The 11,384-nt window shown below is 38.7% G+C and overlaps 1 protein-coding gene across 1 annotated transcript in view; it reads right to left on the reverse strand.

The window, feature by feature from the left end:
* STK4 (Serine/threonine-protein kinase 4) overlaps positions 1-2,464 on the reverse strand; it is a 91,031-nt gene extending 88,567 nt beyond the window's left edge. Inside the window, exons 1-6 of the mRNA XM_051212579.1 lie at positions 2,334-2,464; positions 2,238-2,293; positions 2,049-2,203; positions 1,948-2,014; positions 1,798-1,913; positions 564-714 (exon numbers count right to left, since the gene is read on the reverse strand). Coding sequence (XP_051072768.1) covers positions 564-714; positions 1,798-1,913; positions 1,948-2,014; positions 2,049-2,203; positions 2,238-2,293; positions 2,334-2,391 — 603 coding nt within the window. The 5' untranslated portion in view covers positions 2,392-2,464. The remainder of the gene's footprint in view (positions 1-563; positions 715-1,797; positions 1,914-1,947; positions 2,015-2,048; positions 2,204-2,237; positions 2,294-2,333) is intronic.
* Between the last annotated feature and the right edge of the window lie 8,920 nt (positions 2,465-11,384).

Here is an 11,384-nt window from a genome sequence, read left to right on the forward strand (position 1 = left end):
CTTTATGGCAGTAAAACATGGTCGGTAAGAGCAGAGGATATTCGTAAGTTACTAGTATTTGATCATAAATGTCTTCGAAACATTGCTCGTATATCCTGGGACCATCGAGTAAGTAACGCAGTAGTTAGGAGACGGGTACTAGGTAAGGATGGCAAATCAATTGATGAAGTAATCAAACTTGACCATTTGATATGGCTGGGACACGTGTTACGTATGCCCAACTACCGACTACCTCGACATGCGATGTTTTCTGGTGTAGGAGGTTGTAAGAAAGCTAGGGGCGGCCAGACGAAAACATGGCACAAGTCCATAAACATTAATCTAAGACTAAAAATTGAAAAACATTTCTTTGCTCCATTCGGTTTCTAAAATATCAGGATCGGGACTTTCGCTCTACTGAAATCTAAAACTCAATAAATAAAAAAGTATTGCATGCATAATTCAAGGATTGGAAGCCGGAATGCAAAACTACCAATATCTCAAAAGCATCTTTAAATGTATATATTACTATACGTAATGGATGTTTAACAAAGAAAAGCAATTTATACCCAGCAAAGACTCACAGAAAGTATTTGCATTAGTTCTTCAGCATTATGCTCTTCAGTTTTGTTCAACGCTTTAAAGCGAATATCTTTAGGACATTTAGCATCATAGAAGAAAGGTGGATTTAAAGTGTCCAAATCATGCGCTCCAATGGCCACTAAAGATCGTTTTCTAAAAGCGTATTAAATGTTCATAAATTCAAGTCAGGACACAGATTATGATTGTAACGAACAATAAAGAAAAGGTATTACTTACAACCAAAGTTACTGTTGCCTCTATTTGACTTTCTAAATATGACATTAAAAGTTTCGAGGTAATTAAATGATTACTTTTGAAGATTCCATAAATTACAAATTTATTAACAGTATTCAAAATAGTAAATTAAACCACCACGCAAATACAGTAATATATAGTAACTTCACTTGTTAAACGCAACAATAATCGTCGTCCTTTGCTTATTAGTTAAACGGTGATGATGATAAAACTGAATAAAGTATCTTGACAAGATGATAAAAGTAAATAACTGAGGACAAAAAGCAAAACTAACAAATGAAATCCAACCAATTAATAAAGAAGTAAAGTTTCATGAGAGACAATTTCTAGTTGGTTGTGTTGGTTCTGTCGAATGACACAGAATCCAAAGTTGTTACAGACAAAAACTTTAACTGAACTTGCTGATCATAGAAAAACAAAGTCTATTCGAACCACGAGTCGATGGAAGCTGCTACATCAATTAGAAAATGTTGCATATAGTTTAAAAACAAAACAGAATGAAACAATGTATCAATTGGAATCGATGTATAAATGTGGCGGATTTTGCACTTTCACGCAATCGCTGCTAAAAGTTTTAGGACATTCTGGTCAATAAATAAGACTTCTAACCATGTAGATGCTAAGATCTTTTTTGAATTTTTATACAATACTCGTTTGATTTAAATTTATTGACTACATACAAGCAGCCAGGCCCTGTATAAGAAAAGACGAAGATTTGCTATTGGAAACGTAAAGCTGCCGTTTGGTGAGAGACTAGCTAGACTAAACCTGATCACCCTGTAAACGATGATTTTATCACGATTTTTGAATCGCTGACTAACAAGTGGTCACAACTCAATCTGCCGATACATTTAAGGAGAAGACAAGTCAACAGAGGGAACTGTATAGGTAGGATAATAAGGGGATTTCAATCCTTCGTCGTTTTTAAATTCAATTTAAGTATTATAAGACTAACGGCAGAAGTATAGTACGAGATATTACCTGCACAAATTTTGGTGGAGCTTCTCTTGTAAATCGATGAAACTATTGAGCCTAGACTCATCCAGCACAATGTTTCTTAATACACCAGCAACGACAAAAGGTCTAACACTTTGGGTCTGTTTTGATGAGATCATCTTGCGATTGACTTACCGACGGCAAAACATGCAACTGAATTAGATTTTGAGGTTTCTTGGTGACAAAAACCGGGGGCTTAATCCTAATGTAAATAAAGCCAATAAAAGTTGCCCTACTTTGATTCAAATATCATAAGAGCTCGAGATAAACCCTCAGGACAAAGTAAATCATAACGATTAGCAGGTATTTCAACCTTATAAACCGGTTCGGTACTACACCCTCTAGACTTTTCCTTTCCCTTTTCTCTAGTAACTAGTTCTTTTTCCGTTACCTGAAACCAAGTAAACATTAGAATTCCAGCATACAACTTCGTCCAGTTCGAGACCATAACTGAAGCATAATTCTTCAAATTCTTCTTGTGCTATGAAAAAAAGGTTAGTTATTGTTTACGCGGCTATTACAATATTCCTTTTGAAGTTTACGGAATAAAACCGATTGAGAGATAGACACGATCGGCATTATCCCAAAGTATGACCTTCACGTAGGTCACGAGGAAATATTTATATTTACCGCAGACACCGTTCAGATTCAGATTCAGATTTGTGTAGTAAGGACAGAAGGCCTACGGCCTGTGTTATTCCTTTTCTAGTATGCTTCTATGAGTGTCCAGTCTTCTCTTGAAAGAGTCAATTGAAGGTGCGGACACTGCTTCAGGCAGCAGGTTCCAAGTATTGATGACTCGGTGTGAAAACCTGTATGCCACGGCTATTTTGTTCGTTCTTGGCTTTTCTACTCGCCTGCTATGTCCTCTGAGGTGTCCCGATCTAGTGGGAAGAAAGAGAGAGAATAAGTTAGGTCTGAAATCATTTCTCAGTATTCTATACATCAATATTAGATCTCCCCTTAGTCTGCGATAGGACAGAGTAAAGAGGTTCAGTTTTTCAAGCCGCTCTTTATATGATAAACCACGGAGTTCCGGAATTGCACGCGTAGCTGCCCTCTGTACCTTTTCTAGTATGTCTGAGTCACCTTTTAAACAGGGGCTTGCAGCCTGAACACAGTTCTCTAACTTAGTTCTCACTAAGGATGTGTATAATGTGGTGAACATGGTAGTATCAAGCTTAGTGAATGTTCTTTTTAAAGCCCAGAGGGTTCGAAACCCCTTAACTGCGACCTCCCGGCAATGGGCCGTCGTCTTAAGATCATTGCTCACTGTCACCCCTAGGTCCTTATGAGACCGGACTACGGGTAATGACACATCCCCTATGTTGTACGTATTAACCTTTGAATCCCCCAAGTGCATGTAGACACACTTTTCCGAGTTGATAGGCATTAGCCACTCTTTAGACCAGTTTATCATATTATTTAAGTCCGCCTGAAGAGTAAATACGTCTTTGTCTCCAGTTATTACTCGCCAAATTTTTACATCGTCAGCGTATAATAACATTGGAGGCTGTACTATACTTGTAAGATCATTAACGTACATTATAAAAAGTAAAGGACCTAGGACGGAACCTTGGGGTACTCCACTAAGTACTGGTCTCCAGATGGAGCACTTGGAATTTATTCTTACTTTTTGCCTACGACCTACTAGGAAATCCTTAATCCATTTTAAAAGAGGTCCGGCAATACCAAGGTTTGCCAACTTCAATAGCAGTCTATTAGTTGGCACTTTGTCAAAAGCCTTACTGAAGTCTATGTAGACAACATCCACTGAATTTGCGTTGTCTAGCGCATTAATCCAGAACTCCCTTACTATAAGGATGTTCGTTGTACAGGATAGACCCTTTCTAAAACCATGTTGTGCCATGTTCAGCAAGTTATTGGTTTCCATAAATGCTGTTATGGTCCGTTTGATTATCCTTTCCAGTATTTTAATTACAACACTGGTGAGGCTTACGGGTCTGTAATTTGATGGAACTTGTCGTAGACCAGTTTTATGTATGGGAGTGACGATTGCGTCCTTCCAGTCCATAGGTGACACACCTTGGTCAAGTGACATTTTGAATGTCACAGTCAGTTGGACTGCGATATATTGGGCAATATGTCTCAAGATTTTAGCGTGTAGTTCATCTGGTCCTGTTGACTTCTCCATGTTTAGGGTGCTAAGAGACTTAAGCACATCGTTTTGGTCGAAGTCCACGGTGAGCAGCTGGTTTGTTGACTCTGTAGTTGGGTCTTGTTCTTTCTCTAGAGGAGGTTCCTGAGTGAAAACTGCCCCAAAGTAGTCAGCCATAACCTCAGCTTTTTCCTGATCTTCCTCTATCATTTCAGATTCACTTCCTACTTTAATTAGGTTGGGAATCCAGTGGTGAATCCTTGTTCTGTAGTTTATGTACGAGAATATCCTCTTGGGCTGCTTGAGTGCAGATTGTGCCAGCTGCATTTCATATTTTCTTTGCACTTCCCGAATTTTAGTTATACACTCGTTTCTTATCGATCTGTAGTGTTCCATCGTACCTGCTGTGCCAAGGCGGATGGCAACATCCCAGCATTTCTTCTTTTGTCTTAGTAAGCGTCGAATATCCCGCCCTATCCAGGGATGTCCGTGCTTCTTTTTCTTTGGGACAGTCCAGGGTATGTATGGTTGAGTTACCCGATTGTATAACTGCCTGAATAGAGTCCATGCCTCTTGTACTGATGCCTTTGAGTCAATTTCCCAGTTCTCAGCCGATGCTGCGGAGTTAATTGCCTGCATATCTGCCTTCTATATGTTAGGACGGGCCGGCACAATTGTTTGAGAAGCAATTTCAGCCATGATTTTGAATAAGATGACTTCATGGTCACTTCTAAAGGGAAAACTAAGGTCCTCAAATTCAAAGCGGAGAACAGCAATCCAATCACACTTGATGGCGAAACTCTGGAAGATGTAGAATCCTTCACATACCTGGGAAGCATCGTCGATAGACATGGAGGTTCAGATGCAGACGTAAAGGCGAGGATTGGCAAAGCAAGGGCCGCATTCCTACAATTGAAGAACATATGGAACTCAAAACAACTTTCAACCAATATCAAAGTGAGGATCTTCAATACGAACGTCAAGGCAATTCTACTGTATGGAGCTGAAACTTGGAGAACTACAACAACCACAATCAAGAAAGTACAAGTATTTATAAATAGCTGTCTACGCAAGATACTCAACATCCATTGGCCGGATACCATCAGCAATAGCCTTCTGTGGGAGAGAACAAACCAACTTCCAGCTGAAGAGGAAATTAGGAAAAGACGATGGAAATGGATAGGACATACATTACGCAAATCGTCAAACTGCATCACGAGGCAAGCTCTAACGTGGAATCCTGAAGGGAAGCGGGAGAGAGGAAGGCCAAAGAACACATTGCGTCGGATAATAGAAGCAGATATGAAAAGGATGAATTACAACTGGAAGGAGCTGGAAAGGATTGCCCAGGACAGGGTTGGATGGAGAATGCTGGTGAGCGACCTATGCTCCTTCACGAGGAGTAACAGGCGTAAGTAAGTAAGTAAGTAAGTATGGTCACTTCTCCCAAGTGGTGGGAGAAAAGCCGTTTGACCAACATCATCACCGTGTGTGAAGACTAAATCTAAAAGAGAGGAAGAGTTTCTTAAGTCGTATCTTGTGGGATCTCTAATGTGTTGGAATAATGCTAGTTCAATCGAGGTTTCTAACAGTTTGGAGTCGAACGACGATATAGATGACTCTACTTCTAGGTTAACCCAGTTTATATGTGGTGCATTAAAGTCGCCTACTACAAGGCTTTTACCGTTGTTACACCAGGAATTAAGTTTACTGAGGAGAAAATCATCTGCTACACATTCTGGACTGCGATAAACTACAACTACTTCAATATCTTGCCTTCGGCATTTCAACTTACATCTCACCAGATCACATGTCCCTGAAACATGTGCTACTGTCTCAGCTGATCTTATGGTTAGAGTACTTTTCGTGTACACAATAACCCCGCCTCCCCTTCTGTTTAATCTATCAGCCCTACTGGTTATGAAACCAGTCAATTGGATTTCACTATCTAATACTTCTGACGTTAACCAAGTTTCCGAGACAGCGATAACGTCCGGTTTTTCTTTATCCACCACTGACTTCAGCTCCGCCATTTTATTTAGTAGGCTGCGAGCATTTGTGTAGCACACTTTTAAGTCTGTGGAGAGCTTTCCCTTGCCACCCAGAGTGGCTTGGGGATCGTTTTGCTCCGAACTTTTGCAATCTGAAAACCCTTAAGAACGAGGTTTCTTTCACCGTTTCGGCGACGCTCGTTTATTTCCGCTTCTGCAGCTCTTCTCTTAATACGATCAGCTAGGCTGAGGTCCTCACGGACATATATTCCGGATCCAATCAGTTTACGTGAATTACTTAGAACCAGGTTCCTTTCTTCCACCGTGTTGAATGTAACCTTTAGGAGGCGGTTTTTCTGAGGACTTTCGGAATCCACCTTTTTTCCTATTCTATAAAGCTTACAAATACTAACTCCTGAAACTGTATCTGGGAGTAGTTTACTTTATGATGTCTTAATATGATTGAGATCATGTTCAAATCTTGCCTTTGGTTCAGTATCTGAAGATTCTCTTATCTTATGAAAGTACCAGGTTCCATGAGCTGAAAAAATCACATACCATAGATATTTCGTTTTTTGTACTCGTCTGTCATGTCCTCTGAGTTGTCTTGACCCGTAAAAAAAGGTTACGTTAGGTCCAAATTTGTTTGGATTGTCAGAATAGCGATGCTTCCGCATCATGCTCTACTGGTTAAGCTAAACCTATTCCCGTTGTCATATCAAAGAACTAGAGGAGGTTGGATTACAGTTTTCAAATTACTTAGTGATAAATTTACATCTGGCATTACGCTCATTTTTCTTGTTTTCCAAAACAGAATTTACGAGGACACTCCAAAAACGTTCACAAACCCAGAACAACTTATTTGTCAATTGACTATTGACTTTCTCATCGAATCATCAACGATTGGAATTCATTACTTCATCACGTGATTGAAGCCTAGTCTTTTGACTCTTTCAAAAGATGATTGGATCAACTGGAACTGTACGATTAGCTGTACTCTGGATGTTTTAGGATATCCGAGTCACCTTTTAAACAGAGGCTGGCATCCCGGACGCAGGTTTGAAGTTCGGATCTTATGAAGGTTGTGTATACTGTGGTGAACATGGTGGTATCCAACTTAGTGAATGTTCGTCTTAAAACCCATCGTGTTCTAAACGCTTTAGCTGCAACATCCTGGCAATGGGTCATGGTCTTAAGATCATGACTCACTATGACACAATGGACCTAGTGAGACTAGACCACGGGAACAGACACTCCTATGCTGTACGTATTTGCCTATACATCCCCAAAGTACACGTAGACACACTTGGCCGCATTAATAATTATTATTATTTATTCTCAAATAACAGTTTGTTACATGAAGCATGCCAAGTTACAGGCAACATCAAATTTTTATAAATGATAAGATTTCCACTGTAGCGAATTACTCAGCTGGGTTGATAATTTATAAGATATGAATGTAGGTGGTTTTAGTCAGTATAACATTTGGCGCGCTTCATGAAAGTTGCTTTCCGACGTGCAACTGATGGTCAAGAATAGATCCATTGAGGGTGGGAGCTTCTAGAAATCGCAAGCTTATATCCCTTTGGAATATCTGAGGCTTTAATGATGGTGAAGGACGAAATCCACCGTTCCATATCTGTTTTCAGTAGCGTATCTCAAGGGGGCTGAAAAAAGTTGCAAGAAAAAGAAAGAGCGAGAAGCAGAGCAAACAGTGTTCATGAAGGAATAGTTAAGATATGACTACTCAGTCTAATTCTCTCTTTTTTCAAAGTATTTATTAAGCAAGAGCATTCAAATAGGTTAAAAAAAATGAGTGTAAACAAGGTACGAGTGGATAAACAACTGAAAAATGGAGGTGGTTCAGAAAGAAGCTGAGAGTATGGGATTATGTGCAGTTATAAAATATAGTGCTAAAACCAGTATTATGATACACAAATGGCCGTCTCTCTTTTTTGGATTTTATACGGTCTTTAGTAGGCTCCGTTTTTAGCGAATGGTCTAGTTTGCTTGTAATGAGGTATTATGCATAATAAATCAGCATCAATACCATTAGTTCATGACAGTCCACTAGATCATAAGGAGTCGTAATTATACGAAATTTGGATTGAAGTTATCTCCACACCAGCCACTTTTAGACAAGCGAATCAAAATATATGAGTCTGCCTGAAATGCGCTTGCTGTTATTTGTCGCCAGATTTTTACATCATCAGCGTATAGTAGCATTTGGGACCCAACTATGTATGGTAGTTAATTTACATACAGCATAAAAGATAAAGGACATAAGACGGCCTCGCGGTACTCCACTAAGTACTGGTTTCCAAGTGGAACACTCAGAATTTATTCTTACTGTCTACGACCCACTAGGAAATCCTTAAGCCATTTTAAAAGAGGTCCGGCAATACGAAGATTTTCTAACTTCAATAGTAGTCTATTTCTTGGCATCTATTCAAATGACTAACTGGAGTATATGTAGACAATTTGCACTGATTTTCTATTGCATATAGCCTCTATCCATTTCTTCCTTGCTCTGAGGAGGTTTGTTGTGCAAGATAAACACTTTCTGAAATGATGTTGTTCACTGTTTAACACGTTTTGGTTTCCACGAATATTAATATGATCTTGTTGACTATTCTTTCCAACGTTTTACCAATGACACTGGTGAGGCTGGCAGGTCTGTAGTTCAATGGAAGTTGTTTTGGTCTTGTTTTATGTATTGGAGTGACAATTGCATCCTCATAGTCTGTAGGTATTCACCTTGACCAAGTGACATATTGAATATCGTAGTCAATGCGGCTGCAACATATTGTACACTTTGTCTCGAGCTTTTGGAATGTACTTCATCCGGTCCTATTTACTTTGCGTGGCTTAGGTGTTAAGGGTCTTAAGTACATCTTCTCGATAAAAGTACATGGTGAGCAGACAGTTTGTTGACTTCGTATTTGGTTCTAGTTCTTCGCCTCTGCTTTTTGCTGATGATCCTCTATCATTTGGGATGCACGCCCTTCCGTAAACAGTTTAAGAACTTCGTAGTGCATCCTTGTCTTATAATATATGTACGAGAAGAGTTTCTTAAGCGGCCTGATTATAGGTTGTACCAACGGCTTTTCATATTTTCGTTAGACTGCCCGGGTTTTGCTTATACGCTGGTTTCAGACCGATCTGTAGAGTTCCATTATATACGCTATGCCAAAGCTCATGGAGACTTTTAGGGGATACACAGACGTTCCCAGGATAATACAAGAATACAAATCACCCCAGTTTGAACCATTTATACTGTAATGACATTGAAGAATAAAATATCAAAAACTGTGACTGAATCACTAAATGACAAACGAAAAAGCAAAAATAGCATAAAGATATCACAAGTACCTGGAGTTTGACAACACCTTATCCAGTCAAACCTTCAATAATCAAAACGTGCCAACCCATTGAAATCGGGTATCGGAAGTGAAGGGGTTTGAAGATATATTTCACAGACTATCAATATATTGGGAAGTGGTCGATCTAAGTTGGCTAGCGATTGTACGATAAGTTGAGCGCAGCTCATCCACTTGTGATGTGGTGCGGGCGCAGGGCTGAGCAGCATCAGCTAGGTTAGTACATTAGGACTAATGCGGTCAGAGTCAAATGTCGAAGACTTACAGAGCTACTGAAGTTCGAGATTTATTTACCGCTACAAGAGTCACACAGGGTTCAAATTTACTTCAAATTTATGAATCTTTGATCATATTAACGTCCGGTAAAACGTTGGATACACGTCTTTTAAAACTAGGGAATTCGAAACACAGTTGTTATGCTAGGGCTGATTCTCATCATGAAGATTATATTATATGAGTTACAAAAATGACGTATAAAAATGAAGTACTTGTGTATATGGACATCATTAAACAATCAGTTTCAAATACATTAGGGAGATAAATTGATAGTGTTGCTGTCAATCAAAAAACATCATTGCAGGTTTTTAGTATTTACCAGAGGTGCTATTTTTAGAAACAGAAATTAAGACAACGGTAATTATAATGGTATCCACTGATGTTCATTGTCAAATAAACCGACATTTACCTAGGTTATTAAAATTAAACAAACAGGTTGATGTATTAAAAAACCTCATATTCCAATTCAGATTAATAAAAGTTTTGTTTTAATCCAGAATTAAAGAAAATATACATCTAGAGATATTCAAATAACCTTAGTCCAAAAGATAAAAGAATTGTTGATCAATCAACTATATACGTAGAAAGATTTTTACAAATTGTGACACACATTCCTTCAGGACTACACGAAAGCTCCTAAAAAAAGACCTAACATAGACTCTAAGTTTATGACACCAGATTGATCTTTGTACATTTAAAGCCTACTATTCTACAACCCATATGATTTATCCACACTATTTGTTGACATTTCGTTTATGCTACGGTACGATTACATTTTATGTATCAATGACAAATTGAAGGTTATCAAATCTATTATAAAGTACATAAAATCAATAATTTTTTCCTTGAAATCGCAGCATGCAAAGGTATTCTAAACAAATTTCACATCCTAAATAATTAACAACTTAAACCTAAATCTTTAGCTTAAAACAAGTATCAAAGAAAAGCATGCGCTTATTTCATCGTTGTTATATGCATGTTTGTATTGGTCTGATTGCGCTAATGAACTGAGTATATTTTATGTACTGATTATCGAAATAGCTAATTGCCATCTATTTCAAATAAAAATTATCTTACACATAATCGCCGGACCAGGGTCAGTCTGATTACATTCAAAATAAAGGGTAAGATACTCGGGGCAAATTGGATAGAGAGGATTTTCCATCACGTGAAGTACGGAAATACTAAAAGGAAACCAAGGATGAAATTCGAGAACTTAGACAGAGACAAGAGATTCAAATTTGTGATTTTACTAACAGAATGGAAAAAAAATACAACATACTCCGCAAAATTAACACTTTTATAGAAAATTCGCAAGCATGAGAAATTACAGCGCTGTAAGTATCGAATATAACACGGCCGCATGCAAATGTAAGATTAATACCGTTCCAAAGCCCACGAAAAGGAGGAGGGTCGCGCATAAGGTAAGCAACCCATCCAATACAAAACAATCTTGCTAAAAACGTTAATCAGAGTAAACAGTTCAAACTATTTGAACTCTGCCCTGCATGTTAAATGATGTTCATTCAGAACAACCTTGACACCTCATGATGAACACCTAGAATCTTCGGAAGTCACAAGATACATGGAACGTCCGGAAAATGTGGAAGGCTGGGAAGACCAGCCAAATAACAACAGAAATGAGGAGATACAAGTTGGCAATACTCGAAACCAGCGAAACCCATCGGCCACAAGCTGGACAGCAAAGGCCAGATAGCAATGACGAGTGCACAGATAAGTTCTGCGAGAGGCTGCAATCGATCATAGCGAAGTGCTCATGAAAGGACCTGACAATCTTGATGGGAT

Source organism: Schistosoma haematobium, chromosome ZW (genome assembly GCF_000699445.3).
Source record: "Schistosoma haematobium chromosome ZW, whole genome shotgun sequence".
Classification (NCBI taxonomy): domain Eukaryota; kingdom Metazoa; phylum Platyhelminthes; class Trematoda; order Strigeidida; family Schistosomatidae; genus Schistosoma; species Schistosoma haematobium.